Source organism: Dendropsophus ebraccatus, chromosome 7, assembly GCF_027789765.1.
Source record: "Dendropsophus ebraccatus isolate aDenEbr1 chromosome 7, aDenEbr1.pat, whole genome shotgun sequence".
In the NCBI taxonomy this organism is placed as follows: domain Eukaryota; kingdom Metazoa; phylum Chordata; class Amphibia; order Anura; family Hylidae; genus Dendropsophus; species Dendropsophus ebraccatus.
The window spans coordinates 4,323,342-4,340,563 of record NC_091460.1 but is presented as its reverse complement, the minus strand read 5'-3'; the positions used below and the strand labels follow the sequence as shown (position 1 = coordinate 4,340,563).

At 48.4% G+C, this 17,222-nt stretch overlaps 2 protein-coding genes across 4 annotated transcripts; one reads left to right on the top strand and one right to left on the bottom strand.

Moving 5' to 3' along the window:
• Positions 1–2,398: 2,398 nt before the first annotated feature.
• Positions 2,399–8,034, bottom strand: LOC138797225 (programmed cell death protein 4-like). Its single transcript, XM_069977064.1, has 11 exons — positions 7,926–8,034; positions 5,775–6,071; positions 5,049–5,146; positions 4,531–4,644; positions 4,145–4,363; positions 3,940–4,037; positions 3,448–3,562; positions 3,268–3,375; positions 3,057–3,167; positions 2,842–2,981; positions 2,399–2,763 (listed from the first exon to the last, which is right to left on the bottom strand). Exons 2-11 carry the CDS (start codon positions 6,034–6,036, stop codon positions 2,712–2,714), a joined length of 1,317 nt encoding a protein of 438 aa, XP_069833165.1. The 5' UTR covers positions 6,037–6,071; positions 7,926–8,034; the 3' UTR covers positions 2,399–2,711.
• Positions 8,035–8,154: 120 nt separating this feature from the next.
• Positions 8,155–16,108, top strand: CCDC142 (coiled-coil domain containing 142). 3 transcript variants are annotated; one of them, XM_069977061.1, is made up of 11 exons: positions 8,156–8,416; positions 11,964–12,074; positions 12,802–13,791; positions 13,958–14,044; positions 14,129–14,278; positions 14,365–14,510; positions 14,587–14,697; positions 14,848–14,962; positions 15,096–15,273; positions 15,568–15,767; positions 15,839–16,108. In XM_069977061.1, the coding sequence occupies exons 2-11, from the start codon at positions 12,023–12,025 to the stop codon at positions 16,030–16,032; spliced, it is 2,223 nt and encodes a 740-aa protein (XP_069833162.1). In that variant the 5' UTR covers positions 8,156–8,416; positions 11,964–12,022; the 3' UTR covers positions 16,033–16,108. The 3 variants fall into 3 exon arrangements, with proteins under 3 accessions (XP_069833163.1, XP_069833162.1, XP_069833161.1); XM_069977060.1 differs by having other exon boundaries at positions 8,157–8,416; positions 14,362–14,510; XM_069977062.1 differs by lacking the exon at positions 15,839–16,108 and having other exon boundaries at positions 8,155–8,416; positions 14,362–14,510; positions 15,575–15,718.
• Positions 16,109–17,222: the final 1,114 nt, after the last annotated feature.

The following is a 17,222-nucleotide window of genomic DNA, read 5'->3' as shown; positions in this document are numbered from 1 at the left end:
TATTTTACAGCTTTTAGGGATAGGGAGGCACTTACATCCATCCAAGGGGGCTGAAGATTTCTTAGAATTGCTGAAGGTGCCCATACACCCTCCTTAGCTCCACCGCTATTCATATGCTGAGGTGGCACATGTGTTGTCCATACAGCACCGCATGACCCCCCCAGTGACTACAAACTCTCGGTAGGACTCCCAGTATACAACGCTCTTTACCATTACACTTACTCCTATCTTCTACAAAGTCTCCTTCATCTCTGGCCTTGGAGTTTGACACGATGAGTGCGGCTCCAATCTCCTTATCAGCTGTAAACCTTCTAACCTGTACGGCCAGATCTGGAAAACGTTTTCCTCTTGGTGCCAACAATTCAGCTATTACCCTTTGGCCAAGGTTTTAGAAAGGCCTAAAGAACCTACACATCGAAACTACAGAGGAGCCTGGATTGCTGTGTACCCGGGGGTGCCAAAGGTGATAGACGTCCCATTACTAAAGAGGAAGAGTCTATACCACAGGTGTCAACCTGCCGCCCTCCTTCCCATCATGCCTGGACAGCCCCCCCCCCCCTGGTCTATACCAAAAGATAATGTCATTATTACAGATAATTAAGCAATGGCAATTATATCTCTTCGTGAGGTCATGATTGTTGATCTACCTACGTGCTAATGTCCGGTTGTGGAACATGGACATTCAATAAGACAGGATGTCCAAAGTTACCAGAACATGTGCAGATAAGACACACCGATTAAAGGAGAAGTCCGGCCCTGGACAGGATGTGACAGACGGCAGGGGAGAGTGTAACAATATAAGATTTCTGACCTCTCTCCGTGATGCGCCATCTGACCAGCCCCAGAACCCCCGCCAGAAGCCAATTTCCCCCTGTGATGACACCAGGACTCTGGGGAAAATGCCAGCAACGGCTGATGGACAGCCCGCTCAGCCAATCAATGACTGAAGCAACGTCCTGCAGTCCATCAGCTGGGTTGTGATGTCTGCAGCAGCCATGCAGCGCTGAAGAGGCATGGTGAGAGATAAGTTAGTACCGTTTGTTATTTTCCCTGTGCCCTGCCATTAAAAAAAAACAGAACAAACCCGTGAGGTTAGACTTAAAGGAGAAGTCCGGTGAGGTGACTTTTTTAAAAAGTCAGTAAGAGAATGTAAAAAACCAAGCCTTACTCACCTCTACCTGTGCCTTTCCAGCGTTGGATCGCCGCTCTGGCCCCCTGCCAGGTTCCAGGATCTTCTCCCAGCGGACGTCACAAGGTGGTTGATTGGTGGCCCCCTCAGCCAGTCACTGACCAGGGCGGGACGCCGCTATAGTCACTAATTGCCCAAACGGCCAATCATTCAGCCGGAAGGGCATTTTCCCTCTCGTTGTGACATCAACTCGGGGGGAAAATGCCTTCCGGCCGGGGTCCAGGAGCCAGTGTAGCATCACGGCCACGTGGAAAGGTAAGTTAGCGCTCTGTATTAAGTTCCCCCCGCCTCTGTTGGATGATTGAAAATAAAAATGGCGGGACTTCTCCTTTAATGTTATGTATTTTGCGGGACATCCTTACATTCCCAGTTTGGGATTGGATGATGATCACCATAGGAGACTACTAAGGTAAGTGACGGTGGTAGGATCGATGATTGCAGATATAAACCAGACTGTATAGGGATTAGAGATGAGCTCAACTTGAGTCCGATCATGCAGCATGTGATTACCAGTGGCTGAACATGTTGAAACTCCAGGAACGGCTGTGGAAGATCGGTACAGTCTCCGGTCTATACACTTCGGGGGGAGATTTATCAAACGTGGTGTAAAGTGAAACTGGCCCAGTCGCCCCCGGCAACCAATCAGATTCCACCTTTCAATCCTCACAGACTCTTTGGAAAATAAAAAGTGGAATCTGATTGGTTGCCGGAGGCAACTGAGCCAGTGTCACTTTACACCATGTTTGATAAATCTCCCCCTAAATGTTCTCTTTTTTTTGTTCAACAATAAACATGAATTCTCCTTTATGGAGAAATAAGGCCTAGCACAACTTTGGACCCTGCCTTATTTTCGGGAAAATTGGGTATTTTAGAGAGTTATTGTATTCCTTGTGTCACCTTTATGTAATTTACACACACATTACTGTGAGGCGGGGGAGTGAATAAAGCATCTCTTACCCCCCTCAGCGACTGTGGCGTACTTTGCTTTTATTGTTAAATTGTCAAAAAACAGTGGTGACCGAGCGGGGTTCTACGACAAGACTTAGATGCAAAATTGTAGTCACCAAATAGCAAAAAATCTTGATGCAAATATCCCAGGGAACAGATGAGAAGAGATGCCGTATCTAAAGATGGGGGTTCTGCCACGTTCTACCTGCGGACAAGAACCTAGAAGCCGTCTCCAAGAAGAGTTCCAGAACACAGAGACTGTTTGATGGCTGCCATTTCTGTCACGTGTTTATTGACCCGACGCCCAAACCTTTGCACACGCCAAATATGATGTTTAATTTTCCTTCCCTCTGTGACCTGATCGGCAAATAAACAGGGACGGCGCGGATCTCTGCAGACGTGTCACACGTGATAAGGGCTGCTGAGACATTTAGCATAACACATCTATATAATACTGATGACAAACACACCGCTCGCTCTTCTCAGTTTTCCATAGTTTATTTTGGATGAACTGATCGTCGTGACTTGTTGACCCCCGAGACCCCTGGGAAGCACAGGCCGGTTCAGGGAAGAGTCACTGTTTGAGAAGACCACCATCGCCCTCGCTCACAAAGCGTTTGCGACCCCTGAAAGAGTGAAGGATGGGAGGATTAACGCGCCAGCTGCTACCATTACGCCATCTGTTGTAGGAGATGTTTACTCACCTAGAGGGACACTGGTCCCGCAGCTGCTGGGTGATCACCCCCTCCTTATAACACAGATCCACTAACTTCTCCATGACATTATGGGCCAGCGGGACATCCAGAGTGAGGTCCGGCAGCTCAGAGTACACGCGCTGGAAGCCCTGGAAGACGTTGGACATTAAGGACTACACACAAAGATGTACGACCTCCAGACGTGTATGTGTTTAGCACATTACCCGGTTCATTTGGTCCAGCGTGATCATGCCGCTCTCCCATAAAGCTTTCAATAACTTCACTGCCATCAGGACGTGGCCTTCAGCGGAGCCTTCCAAAACCAGAACCACAGCCTGGAAACAGAGAGAGACCAAGGTGAGTGACAAGCACCTCACCAATTCTGTGGACCTGCCAAGACGTCTCATCGTATCCCGGACACAATGAGAGAGATACCTCGTAGACAAGCTCATGGTGGAAATGAGGCACCTCCAGTTCTCTCAGGCATCGCTCTGCTTCGCTTACTTGTCCGGAAACCAAGAACTCCTGCAGGATCAGGTTCATCTGAAAGGAGACGCATGGTGCATGAGATACAGGACCTGACCAGTAGAGAGCACTCTCCAGAATGGCTCTTACCTCCTTAATAAGATGTTTCACGGGTCTCTGTCCCCCACCAACGCCCCATACGTTGTCCAGTCGGATAATTTCCCTCTTGATTCTTAGTAACACTGCGGCACGGTCCAGGGCTGCCCTGAGAGGAAGGACCGCAAGAGACAGCATGAGATTACATCAGAAAACCCCAGGAGTCGGGAAGATAGAGAGGGGGAGTGCAATGGGAATAGAAGACAGGATGAGGGGACGTGGGGTGATGGTACAAGAGACTACTGTGTGCAATGCTAAAAAGAGACTGATCAGTCCACTACTGGGAGATAGTCTGGTCTGTCTCATGAGTAGGACTGACAGGAGTCACCAGGTAGACTTCTCCTTCAGAAATGGGTTTACAGGTACGTGTGTCTGACATTGTGATCATCATCATACAAGGGTGGACCCTGATGTAAAATTAAGGGTTAGTGTGACCCCCACCAGCTGGCATGCGTTGTTCCCAGCATTCACCACTAGCCCTCTCACCGCGCATGCTCACAGTCAACTCGTCCCTTGTAGCGATCCAGGAAATCTAATGGCAAAGCGTGATCTGCAACCGCACGAGCAATGAACTGCCCCAGCATCTGCAAGACAAAGCATCAGACATGGCTGCTTCAAGGTGAACGTCCAGAAGAGGGTCCCGTGGACCTGGCAGGGTGCCGCTTTCTGACATCCGTCACGCATCACCCACCTGTGGAGCCTCAGGAGTGTCCAGGATAAGGTCAGGGAGGTCGGTCAGTAATCTGTCAAACGCTCCTGCCATGTCCTCTTCAGACAAGACTTTGCAGAGATCACACAGGAGACGTGACGTCAGTTCGCGGTGACTCGCTTTTCCTTCAAGGGACAGAGATACAGCAAGACGGGGAACCCCAGGCCCCTGACTCCCCAAATTCAACTCCCGCAAAAGAGCCTGCAATGGATTGGAAACAGAACCTTCTCTGTGAAAGTCTCCACACCCTGAACACTATGCTACAATATGATCCCAAGTTATCCGCACAGCCACATACCAGGGAGCCCAACAGTGACACCAAGCACCCCCAACTCGCACTAAAAATAATATCTGACAGCAACACTCACCAGAACCTCCTCGGTTTCTCCATGCTCAAAGTATTCCTTCACTATGGGCTGCACGGTCTTCTGCAGTCCGGTCTCATCCACCTCTGGGATCACCTTCTGGTATACTGTGTCCCCCTGTTGGGAGAGACAAGTGACTGAGAGGAACAAGGACATTAAGTCTAAAACGTTGGAGTGATAGGGTGACCCCACAGCATGTCAATGGACAATGGTGGATTCCTCTTCTTAATAAATTTCATAACTAGTCAGACAAGGACCCAATGGGGACATCTCCATGTTTCCACCATGCAGCTGCCATCCTCCTCCTGTACAAGATTCGGACACCATAATAAGTTGTGCTCGCAATCCTGAGTTATGTTCTTGATCTCCTGCACCTTCCTCCTCAGCAGGTCCTCCTTCCACTCTACTCCACTGCACTATCTACCATCTGTGCTCATGTCAGGAAGGACCCCCTAGTGCTGCTTTCTAAACCCACTAACCAGTGAAGCTCATCGGGAACATCGGCTTCATACAGCTATTACCTGGGCTGCTTCATCGTAATTCGGGTCTCGAGCATCAGGTTCCTGATAAGTGTACACCTGTCCTGGAGCTCCCCACACACCTTTACCCCCAGCACCGCCTGCAGGAAAGAAAAACACAGATGAGGCTTTCCCTTGGAGTAATATATGTCTACCACAGATCTACCACATCTACTACTCCACCACCACTCACACGCCCCGAGATCAACCACATCTACTACTCCACCACCACATCTACTACTCCACCACCACTCACATGCCCCGAGATCTACCACATCTACTACTCCACCACCACTCACACTCCCTGAGATAAACCACATCTACTAATCCACCACCACTCACTCGCCCTGAGATCAACCACATCTACTACTTCACCACCACTCACACTCCCTGAGATCAACCACATCTACTACTCCACTGCTCATACTCCCCAAGACCTACCACATTTACTACTTCACTGCTAATATTCCCAAGATCTACCATATCTACTACTCCACCACTCATGCTTCTTGAGATCTACCAATTCTTCTACTACACCACTCATACTCCAAGATCTACCACATCTACTACTCCACTACTCCTACCTCCTGAGATCTCTACTGCTCTGCCTTACCAAGATCTCCTCTCTACCATCTACTACCTTCATACTGGCAGTACCCTCCTCTTCCTCCACCTCTACCATTCACTGTCCATCCCCTATATTCTTCTGCATTCACCCTTCTTTCGCACCTTTCTTGGGGAGTCCTCGTCCTTTGCCCATTCGGGACTTCCTGTCGTGGCCTTTCTCTCGAGGGCTGATGGGCTCCACCGTACTGTCATTGCTCTCAGACTCCCTGGTAGAGTCACGGGATGATGTCCGGCGGACACGACGCTTGGCTTTTGCCTTCACTTTGGCTTCATGTAGAGCCTTTTCCTGTGGGGTCCAGTCACGTGGCACCTCCTCATCACTCAGCTCCTCTCCCTCCAAGACCTCATCCTCTCCAGGACCCATCTCAGCAGAAGACAACGCCCCAGAAATAAAGTGTTCTAAAAAACAGACAACTGTATGAGCATTCAACTCCAGAACTGCGGGCACCCAACCATGCAGGGTTCAACGTGTCACTGACCTGTCCCCCATCACCACTATGTCCCCCAGAGGTCCCCATGTCATCATTGTACCCCAAGTGTTAGTATGGCATCATCCTGACTGGGGTCCGAGTGTCACCATCCTGTCCCCCAAGGACTTCCTGTCATTTCCTTGCAGCTCAGGGGACTCTGTGTTACCACACAAGTTAAGGTCCTGGGCTACAAGGCTCAGCGTGACACTGCCCGGCGTCCGGTCCCCAAGGCTCAGCGTGACACTGCCCGGCGTCCGGTCCCCAAGGCTCAGCGTGACACTGCCCGGCGTCCGGTCCCCAAGGCTCAGCGTGACACTGCCCGGCGTCCGGTCCCCAAGGCTCAGCGTGACACTGCCCGGCGTCCGGTCCCCAAGGCTCAGCGTGACACTGCCCGGCGTCCGGTCCCCAAGGCTCAGCGTGACACTGCCCGGCGTCCGGTCCCCAAGGCTCAGCGTGACACTGCCCGGCGTCCGGTCCCCAAGGCTCAGCGTGACACTGCCCGGCGTCCGGTCCCCAAGGCTCAGCGTGACACTGCCCGGCGTTCGGTCCCCAAGGCTCAGCGTGACACTGCCCGGCGTCCGGTCCCCAAGGCTCAGCGTGACACTGCCCGGCGTCCGGTCCCCAAGGCTCAGCGTGACACTGCCCGGCGTCCGGTCCCCAAGGCTCTGCGTGACACTGCCCGGCGTCCGGTCCCCAAGGCTCAGCGTGACACTGCCCGGCGTCCGGTCCCCAAGGCTCAGCGTAACACTGCCCGGCGTCCGGTCCCCAAGGCTCAGCGTGACACTGCCCGGCGTCCGGTCCCCAAGGCTCAGCGTGTCACGGCCGGCGGCAGGTCCCCAAGGCTCAGCGTGTCACGGCCGGCGTCCGGTCCCCAAGGCTCAGCGTGACACTGCCCGGCGTCCGGTCCCCAAGGCTCAGCGTGTCACGGCCGGCGTCCGGTCCCCAAGGCTCAGCGTGTCACGGCCGGCGTCCGGTCCCCAAAGCTCAGCGTGACACGGCCATGGCCCCCAAAGTCTTGAGGGGGAGGAGATAAAGTGTCATCCGGACATGCAGCCTCATTAATGAAGAAGTTTGACACTTTTTGCCACTTCCGCCAAATGTTTTTAAGAGGGTGGGGCAGATGTCTGCAGGAGGGTGCTGCGGGGAAGGGGTTAATGCTGGAGGAGGGTGGTGCAGGGAAGGGGTTAATGCTGGAGGAGGGTGGTGCAGGGAAGGGGTTAATGCTGGAGGAGGGTGGTGCAGGGAAGGGGTTAATGCTGGAGGAGGGTGGTGCAGGGAAGGGGTTAATGCTGGAGGAGGGTGGTGCAGGGAAGGGGTTAATGCGGGGAAGGGGTTAATGCTTTAGGAGGGCGGCACTTCGGGGAAGGGGTTAATGCTGCCCGGTGGGGAAGGGGTTAATGCTGCCCGGTGGGGAAGGGGTTAATGCTGCAGGAGGGCGGCCCGGTGGGGAAGGGGTTAATGCTGCCCGGTGGGGAAGGGGTTAATGCTGCCCGGTGGGGATGGGGTTAATGCTGCCCGGTGGGGATGGGGTTAATGCTGCCCGGTGGGGATGGGGTTAATGCTGCCCGGTGGGGATGGGGTTAATGCTGCCCGGTGGGGATGGGGGTAATGCTGCCCGGTGGGGATGGGGTTAATGCTGCCCGGTGGGCTCCACCATGTGTTCCATATGTTTACAACACGTGCTGCCCCCCCGGAGCCCCGGATACCACCCTGCGCCCCCGTCACCCGCTGCCGCCCCGGCCTCACATGACGTCATCTGCCTCCTTAATGCTGACCCTCTCACCTCCGGTCCTCCACACACCCCAACACCGAGCCCGGAGCCTCCGAATCCCGGAGAGAGCTCCAACCTCCTCCTCCTCCTGCCCAGGAAGTGATGTGAGGAGTGACAGCCCCGAGCCCGCCCCCACCCCGGCCCCGCCTCCACTCAGCCCGGCCCCGCCTCCACTCAGCCCGGCCCCGCCTCCTCACAGCTTCTATCGTCCATGGCCCCGCCTCCTGACAGCCTCCATTGTCCCGCCTCCTCCTCCCTGGTCACGCCTCCTGCTGGGCTTCCACTGCTAGAGTACCATACAGTCCGGAGCTGACCACTAGGGGGCACAATGATCCCTACACATAGTAAGACAGACAGGGTAAATCTCCTAGGACACGAGTCCCGGCATGCCTCTCTGCAGTACGTATACCACTGATGAACTACAGCTCCCGGCATGCCGTGCGGCCGCTTCCTGTGCGCTGTGTGTTGTGGATGCAGAGACTGGAAACAGGAATTATGTCCAGGTAACGGAGAGAAACCCCCCCCCTCCCGTATATTATATAGTATTATCACTATACCCCCCCGTATATTATATAGTATTATCACTATACCCCCCCCCTGTATATTATATAGTATTATCACTATACCCCCCCTCCCGTATATTATATAGTATTATCACTATACCCCCCCGTATATTATATAGTATTATCACTATACCCCCTGTATGTTATATAGTATTATCACTATACCCCCCGTATATTATATAGTATTATCACTATACCCCCTGTATGTTATATAGTATTATCACTATACCCCCCGTATATTATATAGTATTATCACTATACCCCCCTCCCGTATATTATATAGTATTATCACTATACCCCTCTGTATATTATATAGTATTATCACTATACCCCTCTGTATATTATATAGTATTATCACTATACCCCCTGTATGTTATATAGTATTATCACTATACCCCCCTGTATATTATATAGTATTATCACTATACCCCCCTGTATATTATATAGTATTATCACTATACCCCCCTGTATATTATATAGTATTATCACTATACCCCCCTGTATGTTATATAGTATTATCACTATACCCCCTGTATGTTATATAGTATTATCACTATACCCCCCTGTATGTTATATAGTATTATCACTATACCCCCTGTATGTTATATAGTATTATCACTATACCCCCCTGTATGTTATATAGTATTATCACTATACCCCCTGTATGTTATATAGTATTATCACTATACCCCCTGTATGTTATATAGTATTATCACTATACCCCCCTCCCGTATATTATATAGTATTATCACTATACCCCCCGTATATTATATAGTATTCTCACTATACCCCCCCGTATATTATATAGTATTATCACTATACCCCCTGTATGTTATATAGTATTATCACTATACCCCCCTGTATATTATATAGTATTATCACTATACCCCCTGTATGTTATATAGTATTATCACTATACCCCCCTCCCGTATATTATATAGTATTATCACTATACCCCCCTGTATATTATATAGTATTATCACTATACCCCCCTGTATATTATATAGTATTATCACTATACCCCCCTCCCGTATATTATATAGTATTCTCACTATACCCCCTGTATATTATATAGTATTATCACTATACCCCCCCGTATATTATATAGTATTATCACTATACCCCCCTGTATATTATATAGTATTATCACTATACCCCCTGTATATTATATAGTATTATCACTATACCCCCCCGTATATTATATAGTATTATCACTATACCCCCCTGTATATTATATAGTATTATCACTATACCCCCCCTGTATATTATATAGTATTATCACTATACCCCCCGTATATTATATAGTATTATCACTATACCCCCCTGTATATTATATAGTATTATCACTATACCCCCCCGTATATTATATAGTATTATCACTATACCCCCCCTGTATATTATATAGTATTATCACTATACCATCTGTATATAATATAGTATTATCACTATACCCCCCTGTATATTATATAGTATTATCACTATACCCCCCTGTATATTATATAGTATTATCACTATACCCCCCTGTATATTATATAGTATTATCACTATACCCCCCTGTATATTATATAGTATTATCACTATACCCCCCTGTATATTATATAGTATTATCACTATACCCCCCTGTATATTATATAGTATTATCACTATACCCCCCTGTATATTATATAGTATTATCACTATACCCCCTGTATATTATATAGTATTATCACTATACCCCCCTGTATATTATATAGTATTATCACTATACCATCTGTATATAATATAGTATTATCACTATACCCCCCTGTATATTATATAGTATTATCACTATACCCCCCTGTATGTTATATAGTATTATCACTATACCCCCCTGTATATTATATAGTATTATCACTATACCCCCCCTGTATATTATATAGTATTATCACTATACCCCCCGTATATTATATAGTATTATCACTATACCCCCCTGTATATTATATAGTATTATCACTATACCATCTGTATATAATATAGTATTATCACTATACCCCCCTGTATATAATATAGTATTATCACTATACCCCCCTGTATATTATATAGTGTTATCACTATACCCCCCTGTATATTATATAGTATTATCACTATACCCCCCTGTATAATATATAGTATTATCACTATACCCCCCCTGTATATTATATAGTATTATCACTATACCCCCCGTATATTATATAGTATTATCACTATACCCTCTGTATATTATATAGTATTATCACTATACCATCTGTATATAATATAGTATTATCACTATACCCTCTGTATATTATATAGTGTTATCACTATACCCCCCTGTATATTATATAGTGTTATCACTATACCCCCCTGTATATTATATAGTATTATCACTATACCCCCCTGTATAATATATAGTATTATCATTATACCCCCCTGTATATTATATAGTATTATCACTATACCCCTCTGTATATTATATAGTATTATCACTATACCCCCCTGTATATTATATAGTATTATCATTATACCCCCTGTATATTATATAGTATTATCACTTTACCCCCCCCCCTGTATATTATATAGTATTATCACTATACCACCTGTATATTATATAGTATTATCATTATACCGCCCCCCCCCTGTATATTATATAGTATTATCACTAATATACTATACAGGCGGGGGCGGTATAATGATAATACTATATAATATACGGGGGTATAGTGATAATACTATATAATATACAGGGTGTATTGTGATAATACTATATAACATACAGGAGGGTATAGTGATAATACTATATAACATACAGGAGGGTATAGTGATAATACTATATAACATACAGGAGGTATAGTGATAATACTATATAACATACAGGGGGGTATAAAGATAATACTTTATAACATACAGGGGGTACAATGATAATGCTATATAATATACAGGGGGTATAGTGATAATACTATATAACATACAGGGGGTATAGTGATAATACTATATAATATACAGGTGGTATTGTGATAATACTATATAATATACAGGGGGGTATAGTGATAATACTATATAACATACAGGGGGTATAGTGATAATACTATATAATATACAGGGGGGTATAGTGATAATACTATATAACATACAGGAGGTATAGTGATAATACTATATAATATACAGGGGGTATAGTGATAATACTATATAACATACAGGGGGTATAGTGATAATACTATATAATATACAGGGGGTTATAGTGATAATACTATATAATATACAGGGGGGTATAGTGATAATACTATATAATATACAGGGGGGGATGACAATATAATGACAATCCTATATTAATGTAGGGAGGGGACGGTCCGGAGGGCTGGCTGGATTCCAGGGGCGAGGTCTAGACTCTGTAATACGGCTTGCCTCATGGCAAATGGCATAACGTACAGCCTCACCATGTTATCATTGAGGGCACAAGCTCCTCCCACTTGTCATGTGACTCTGGTCCCGGTGATACTTTTCTGTATTTCAGATGATGATGAGTGAGCTAAGCGCAACCGAGGAGCCGCTTCTTCTCTGTACCTTGAGCCAATGAGGAGACGTGAGCCCTCCTGGTCTGATTACAGACATGGCTCCCTACAAGGTGACCACCCCTCCCCCATACTCATGTACTCTGTACTCTTTCTCTTTGGATCCGCTATGTTCTGTCAGGGAAGGGAGGGGGGGGGGTGGCTAAGGTCCCTATTACACAGGACAATTATCCTGCAAAAAATCGTTATATAATTGGAATTTAAACTATAATTTTGTGTGAATGGAGGCAACGATCGAAAAATTAAACGTTTATTGTTGACCCTTAGGTGTATGGGGGCCTTTAGGTGAGGCAAATCCTCTGCTTTCTCAGGGGATCCTGTGTTTTTTGATAGAGGGGTGGGTACTCTGCTCTCTTGCAGGAAGAGTTTACTCTTCTATCCGTTTTCTCAGTGTTCCCTTAGTTGCCCCCTGTTCTTTCAGGTATTCCCTTTAAAGTTTGCTCTTCACTTTCCTCTGCTCCCTTACTTGCTCTTTGTTCTCCCTCACTTGCCCTTTCTTGGGTGGAGAATTCTATCTCCCAGTGGATCCTCGGATCTCTTGGCGATTCTCTTCTCTCTTGGAGGGTCCCCGTTTATCTACTTTCTTAGAGGGTCTTGTGTTCTTCTGAGGGGTGGAGAGTTTACTCAGGTCTTGCAGGTGGTCTTTTGCTGTCTTGGGTGAAGTGTTTATGCTTTTCTGTCGGGGGGGGGGGGGTGTTTTTCACTTGGGGGGGATGTCTGCTTCCTTGGGGTGCCCCTAGTGTTCTGTTGTTTTAAGAAAACCTTTTCTGTTTTTTTTAGGCTCCGCCTCCTCGTCCCATTCTTCAGTTTTACTCCAGGGTGCACCTTTGCGTTGTGATGTCATCAGTGAAGGAGAAGAGCTGACACACAGCACTGCAGGAAGGCAGAATGCAGCACTGCTGTCCCTGTGCCGGCAGCGGCAGCTCCTCACACTGGTTCGGGAGTTTGTGGTCCATCAGATGCAAGTAATGGAGTATTATCAGATGTTGGAGCATACGCCTGTGTCTGGACTGGAGGTCGTGTGTCTCAAGCTGCAGGAGCTGTGTCGTCGTGAGGTGGTGCTGCAAAAAAGGGTCCGGTCCAATCAGCTGCTGCCTTTGCTCTCTCCACTTGTACATCGGACCCTCGGGCATCTGCACACAACACTACAGCTTATGTCTGTAAAGGCCGCCATTGTGACGGAGGAGCTTGTCCTGGGCACAGTGCGTAGAATGGCGCGTCTTCCTGCAGAGATCCCTGCGAGTTTATGCCGCACTCTGACCATCTACAATAAAGTCATAGGAGACATGTCCCAGTGGGCCGCAGCGTGGACAAATGTGCGCCCGATGTCCATCACTAATTTCCTGGAGATCATGGCGGAGGAGCGGGGGTGGTTGCTGGCCAGGCACTTCTCAATGAGCAAGCTTGGTCACAGGCTGGAGGATGTACTGAATGGAGAGGTGGAGTCACAAGAGGTGGACGAGGCTCTCTCATCATGTTTGAAGACCCTCATATGGGAAGATCAGGGTCAAACAGCCCCTCTGCTGAAGCAGCTGGTCGGCCTGGATCACATGATGCGGAGCGGACTGGAGGGGCATAACCAGGATAGCGCAGAGTCTCTTCTGTACAACCAGTACTGCAGCCGTCTATGGCCGATCCTCTGTGCCCATCTTTACCAGGCCTTGTACCCAGGAAGATGGGGGGCCCGAGCGATGCCAGCCCTGGCACCATGTGTTGTAGGAGCGAGATCTGCTGCCGCCATCCAGCTGCTACTCAGCACACTTACATCTGGTGGGTTTTACGTGTCTGACTTGTTCTGTTTATGCATTATAAATGTCATATACGCGCCTCCTCTCACTATAGCGGTCATATCACTGTCAGGGGCCCCTTTCTATAGCTGTCCTGTCACTGTCAGGGGCTCAGTATAGCTTAGTATAACATTCTGTATGTTATATAGATGCTGTCCCAGAGCCATGTCGGGAGCAGGGCCACAGCCTCTGCCATAACTTATTGTGCACTGCGGCCTTCATCTCCTGGGACAGAGGTAAGAGATGATGTCTATGTAACGGGGCTGTTCACAAACCTAGAGATGGGGGGGTCTCAGAGCTGTTACATGTGTTGCCTGCAGGGACGTGTCGGGCACTGAGCTTGGCCCTTACAGATAAGTGTGTGACCTTGTTGCTGGATGATGGCACCCGCAGGACACACAGCAGAACTGCAGCAGCTCTCGTCTCAGTGTGTCAAGAGGTTTCCGTGCTTCTGCATGCCATGAGTTCCGGTAAGAAGCTGCCATCACCGGGGTCATGTACCAAATGAGAGTTGCCTTTAGCCCCTCATCTCATCCAAAGTTGTTTTCTCCAGTAGGTGACATCTCCACTCATCGTGCTGTCCTCAGCCGCTCTGTGACAACAATGCAGCTCTGCAACCTGTGGCTGAGGAGCCGCTCCCAGATCTACACAAGCTCCGGATCTCTGGGTCAGCTGCTGCTGATAAGTCATGGAGACATGCCGGTACGGGGCCTCGGAGGTTCAGGGGGTGGGGGCTTCTCTTACCTGCCGATACTGTAACCGCTGATCTCTGTCTCAGGTGATAAAGGATCAGATGTGCAATGTGACCTCCGCCGCCCACAATGTGGAGTGGCATCCTGAGAGCCGACAACTATGCGAGAAGCTAGAGACCACGGCCGAAAGCCTGGAGGTAATGTCTTCAGCTGGGGTCATGCCTCTGTCATACCCCCACTGTACACACCTAAATTGCCCAGGTTATACCTCTGCTATATAAAGCTGAATTGCCCAGGTCTTACCTCCACCATACACATCGGCTAAAGTGTACTATTTCTGCCTACAGGGTGTGGCCTTGTGTTTGCCTCGCCTCGTGGCCTCCGTGTGCAGTCATCAAGCTCGAGATATTTTCCAGAATGCAATGCCAGTTGGACGACACTGGAGAGGGAAGGTAGCGAGCGGTGAGTACCATAGACGTGGGTGGTACTTTATCAGTAGGTAGGGAGGGCAGCAGTGAGCTGGGTGTAGCCACTAAGCTTGTATGTAAATGAGAGGGAGGGGATTAGCTTAGATTCTCCTGCGTTTCCCCCTTAGGTCCTGACTTGGTTCCCAGTGAGTATGCCCAAGCTGCGGTTAACACGGTGCTCGCGCCTGCCCTGGAAGGAATGCGCAATCTTTCTCCAGAAGAGCAAATATCTGCAGTTTCCAACACAGTTGGGGTGTTTATGGAAGCCTGGATGGAACATATTCTACGGGAGAGGCTAAAGTTCAGGTGTGTAATGAGGTGGTGTGTCCCAGGGAGGGGTTATTGTGTTTGGTACTCTGTGGCTCTTATCCCAGGGAGGGGTCATCATGTCTGGTATCCGGTAACTCCTGTCCCAACAAGAGGTCATTGTGTTTGGTATCCTCTGCCCTTTGGTTCTGTCGAGGGGTTATCTTGTTTGGTATCCTGTGCAGAGGTCAATGTGTCTGGACTTCTCTGCCTTGAGGAGGGGGTCATTACATCCTCTGTTGTCTCTCTGGTCTTGAGGACTATACTCTTTGTTGCTTAGCAGTTATTTCTTAGTCTGCAGGGAGCGCTCCAGCTCAGATGTGATTTTGAGGTTGTCCGAGAGTTGCTGAAGTCTCAGGAGATGTCTCCAGAGGTGTTCCAGGCCACGCTGTCTCTCCCTGTCTTCCAGCAGGCAGATAATGCCATTGTGTGCCTCCTGCAGCAGCCGTCTCGAAAGGCTTACCTGCAGTCTCGTGGCTGCTTCATCTTGTGCTGTGAGTAGACACCTTTCTCTTTGTGTGTCTTGCGATTTTCTTCTGATTAACTTATCATCTTTTCTGATTAGGTCCTCTTCTGTGTCGCACCGCCGTGGAGAATGTATCAGACAGCCTGCAGAGCCTGGACAGCCTTGGCCGTAGAGTGTGGAGCCACAACTACCCTGCCCATCGACCAAGGCACAGCCACGACTCCTACCTTCCCCATAACCAGCGCCAGTGGCTGTCCCTGCGTCTGCACAAGAACTGGAATGGGCTGGGATGAAGGCAATGACAGTTGTCTATTATAACTTATTATTTTATACCCAGAGCTTTATTTTATTAAATATTTCTGATATCCAGTTGTCTTTATTGTGGCAGTTATGTCATCCAATTGTTGCGCAGACCTGTCAAAATGTTCAGGGTTCGGCAATGTTCTCCAAACCCACTCCTGTAGCTATCTGGGGAGCTCCTCTCTCCCAAACCCAAATGCTCGGCGTTTGATTCCCCACAGCTGCATCCAACTTCTACAGTGGCGAGGAGTCAAATGCTAAGCACTCGCTGAACCCAAACATTTTGACAGATTTGCCCAACGCTAGTCACCCGATGTCATACATAAGGCCCACAGTGTCATGTGATCAATCTGCAAAGAGAGAAGCTAGAAAATTTGCCTGATGCAACAGATAAGCGGCAGAAGACAAGTGGCACCCCTGGTGCTATATAGGCCCTTCAGTAATAAGTCATTGCGTGTATTGTCTGGTCCTAAGTACACAATCTGTGTATATGACACATGCTGCTCATTATTTCACTGTTGACGCTTATATCAGGCTCAGTGTGAGGTGACAATCTCTAGTTTCTGGCAGATGAAATCACTCTGGCTGCTCCAAATCGACAACTCCTCTTTTCAGCCATCTGGGGAGCTCTTCTTCCATCGGCTGCGCCTCTCTCTATCTAAGGATCTCTTATCTCCTAACAGCGGACGTAATCTCCATCTATCTAGGGAGCTCTTCCCTCCTCACAACGCCCGCTCCTTTCTCCATCTATCCGAGGAGCTCTTCTCACATCAGACACTCCTCTCACTATCTATCTGAGGAGCTCTTCCCTCCTCAGAATCGTCGCTGCTCTCTCTAGCTTTCCAGGGCGCTCTTCATAGCAGCAGCTACTTTCACAACTATCTGGGGAGCTCTTTCCTCCTCTAAACATCCGCTTCTCTCTCTCATCAATATGGGGAGCTCCTCTCTCCATCTATTCAGCTACTCCTCTTTCCTGCCACCCAGGGAACTCTTCTCACAGTGGCTGCTCCTCTCTCCATGTATCCAGGGAGCTCTTCTCCACTCACAGTGGCTGGTAATCTCTCCATCTATCCGAGGAGCTCCTCTTCCCTCACAACAGCTGCTTCTGTATATATGGGGCTGCTCCATTGTTTTTGTTGACATTTGGAGCCCAGTGTGGCCATGTACTCCTCTGTGTGCCGCC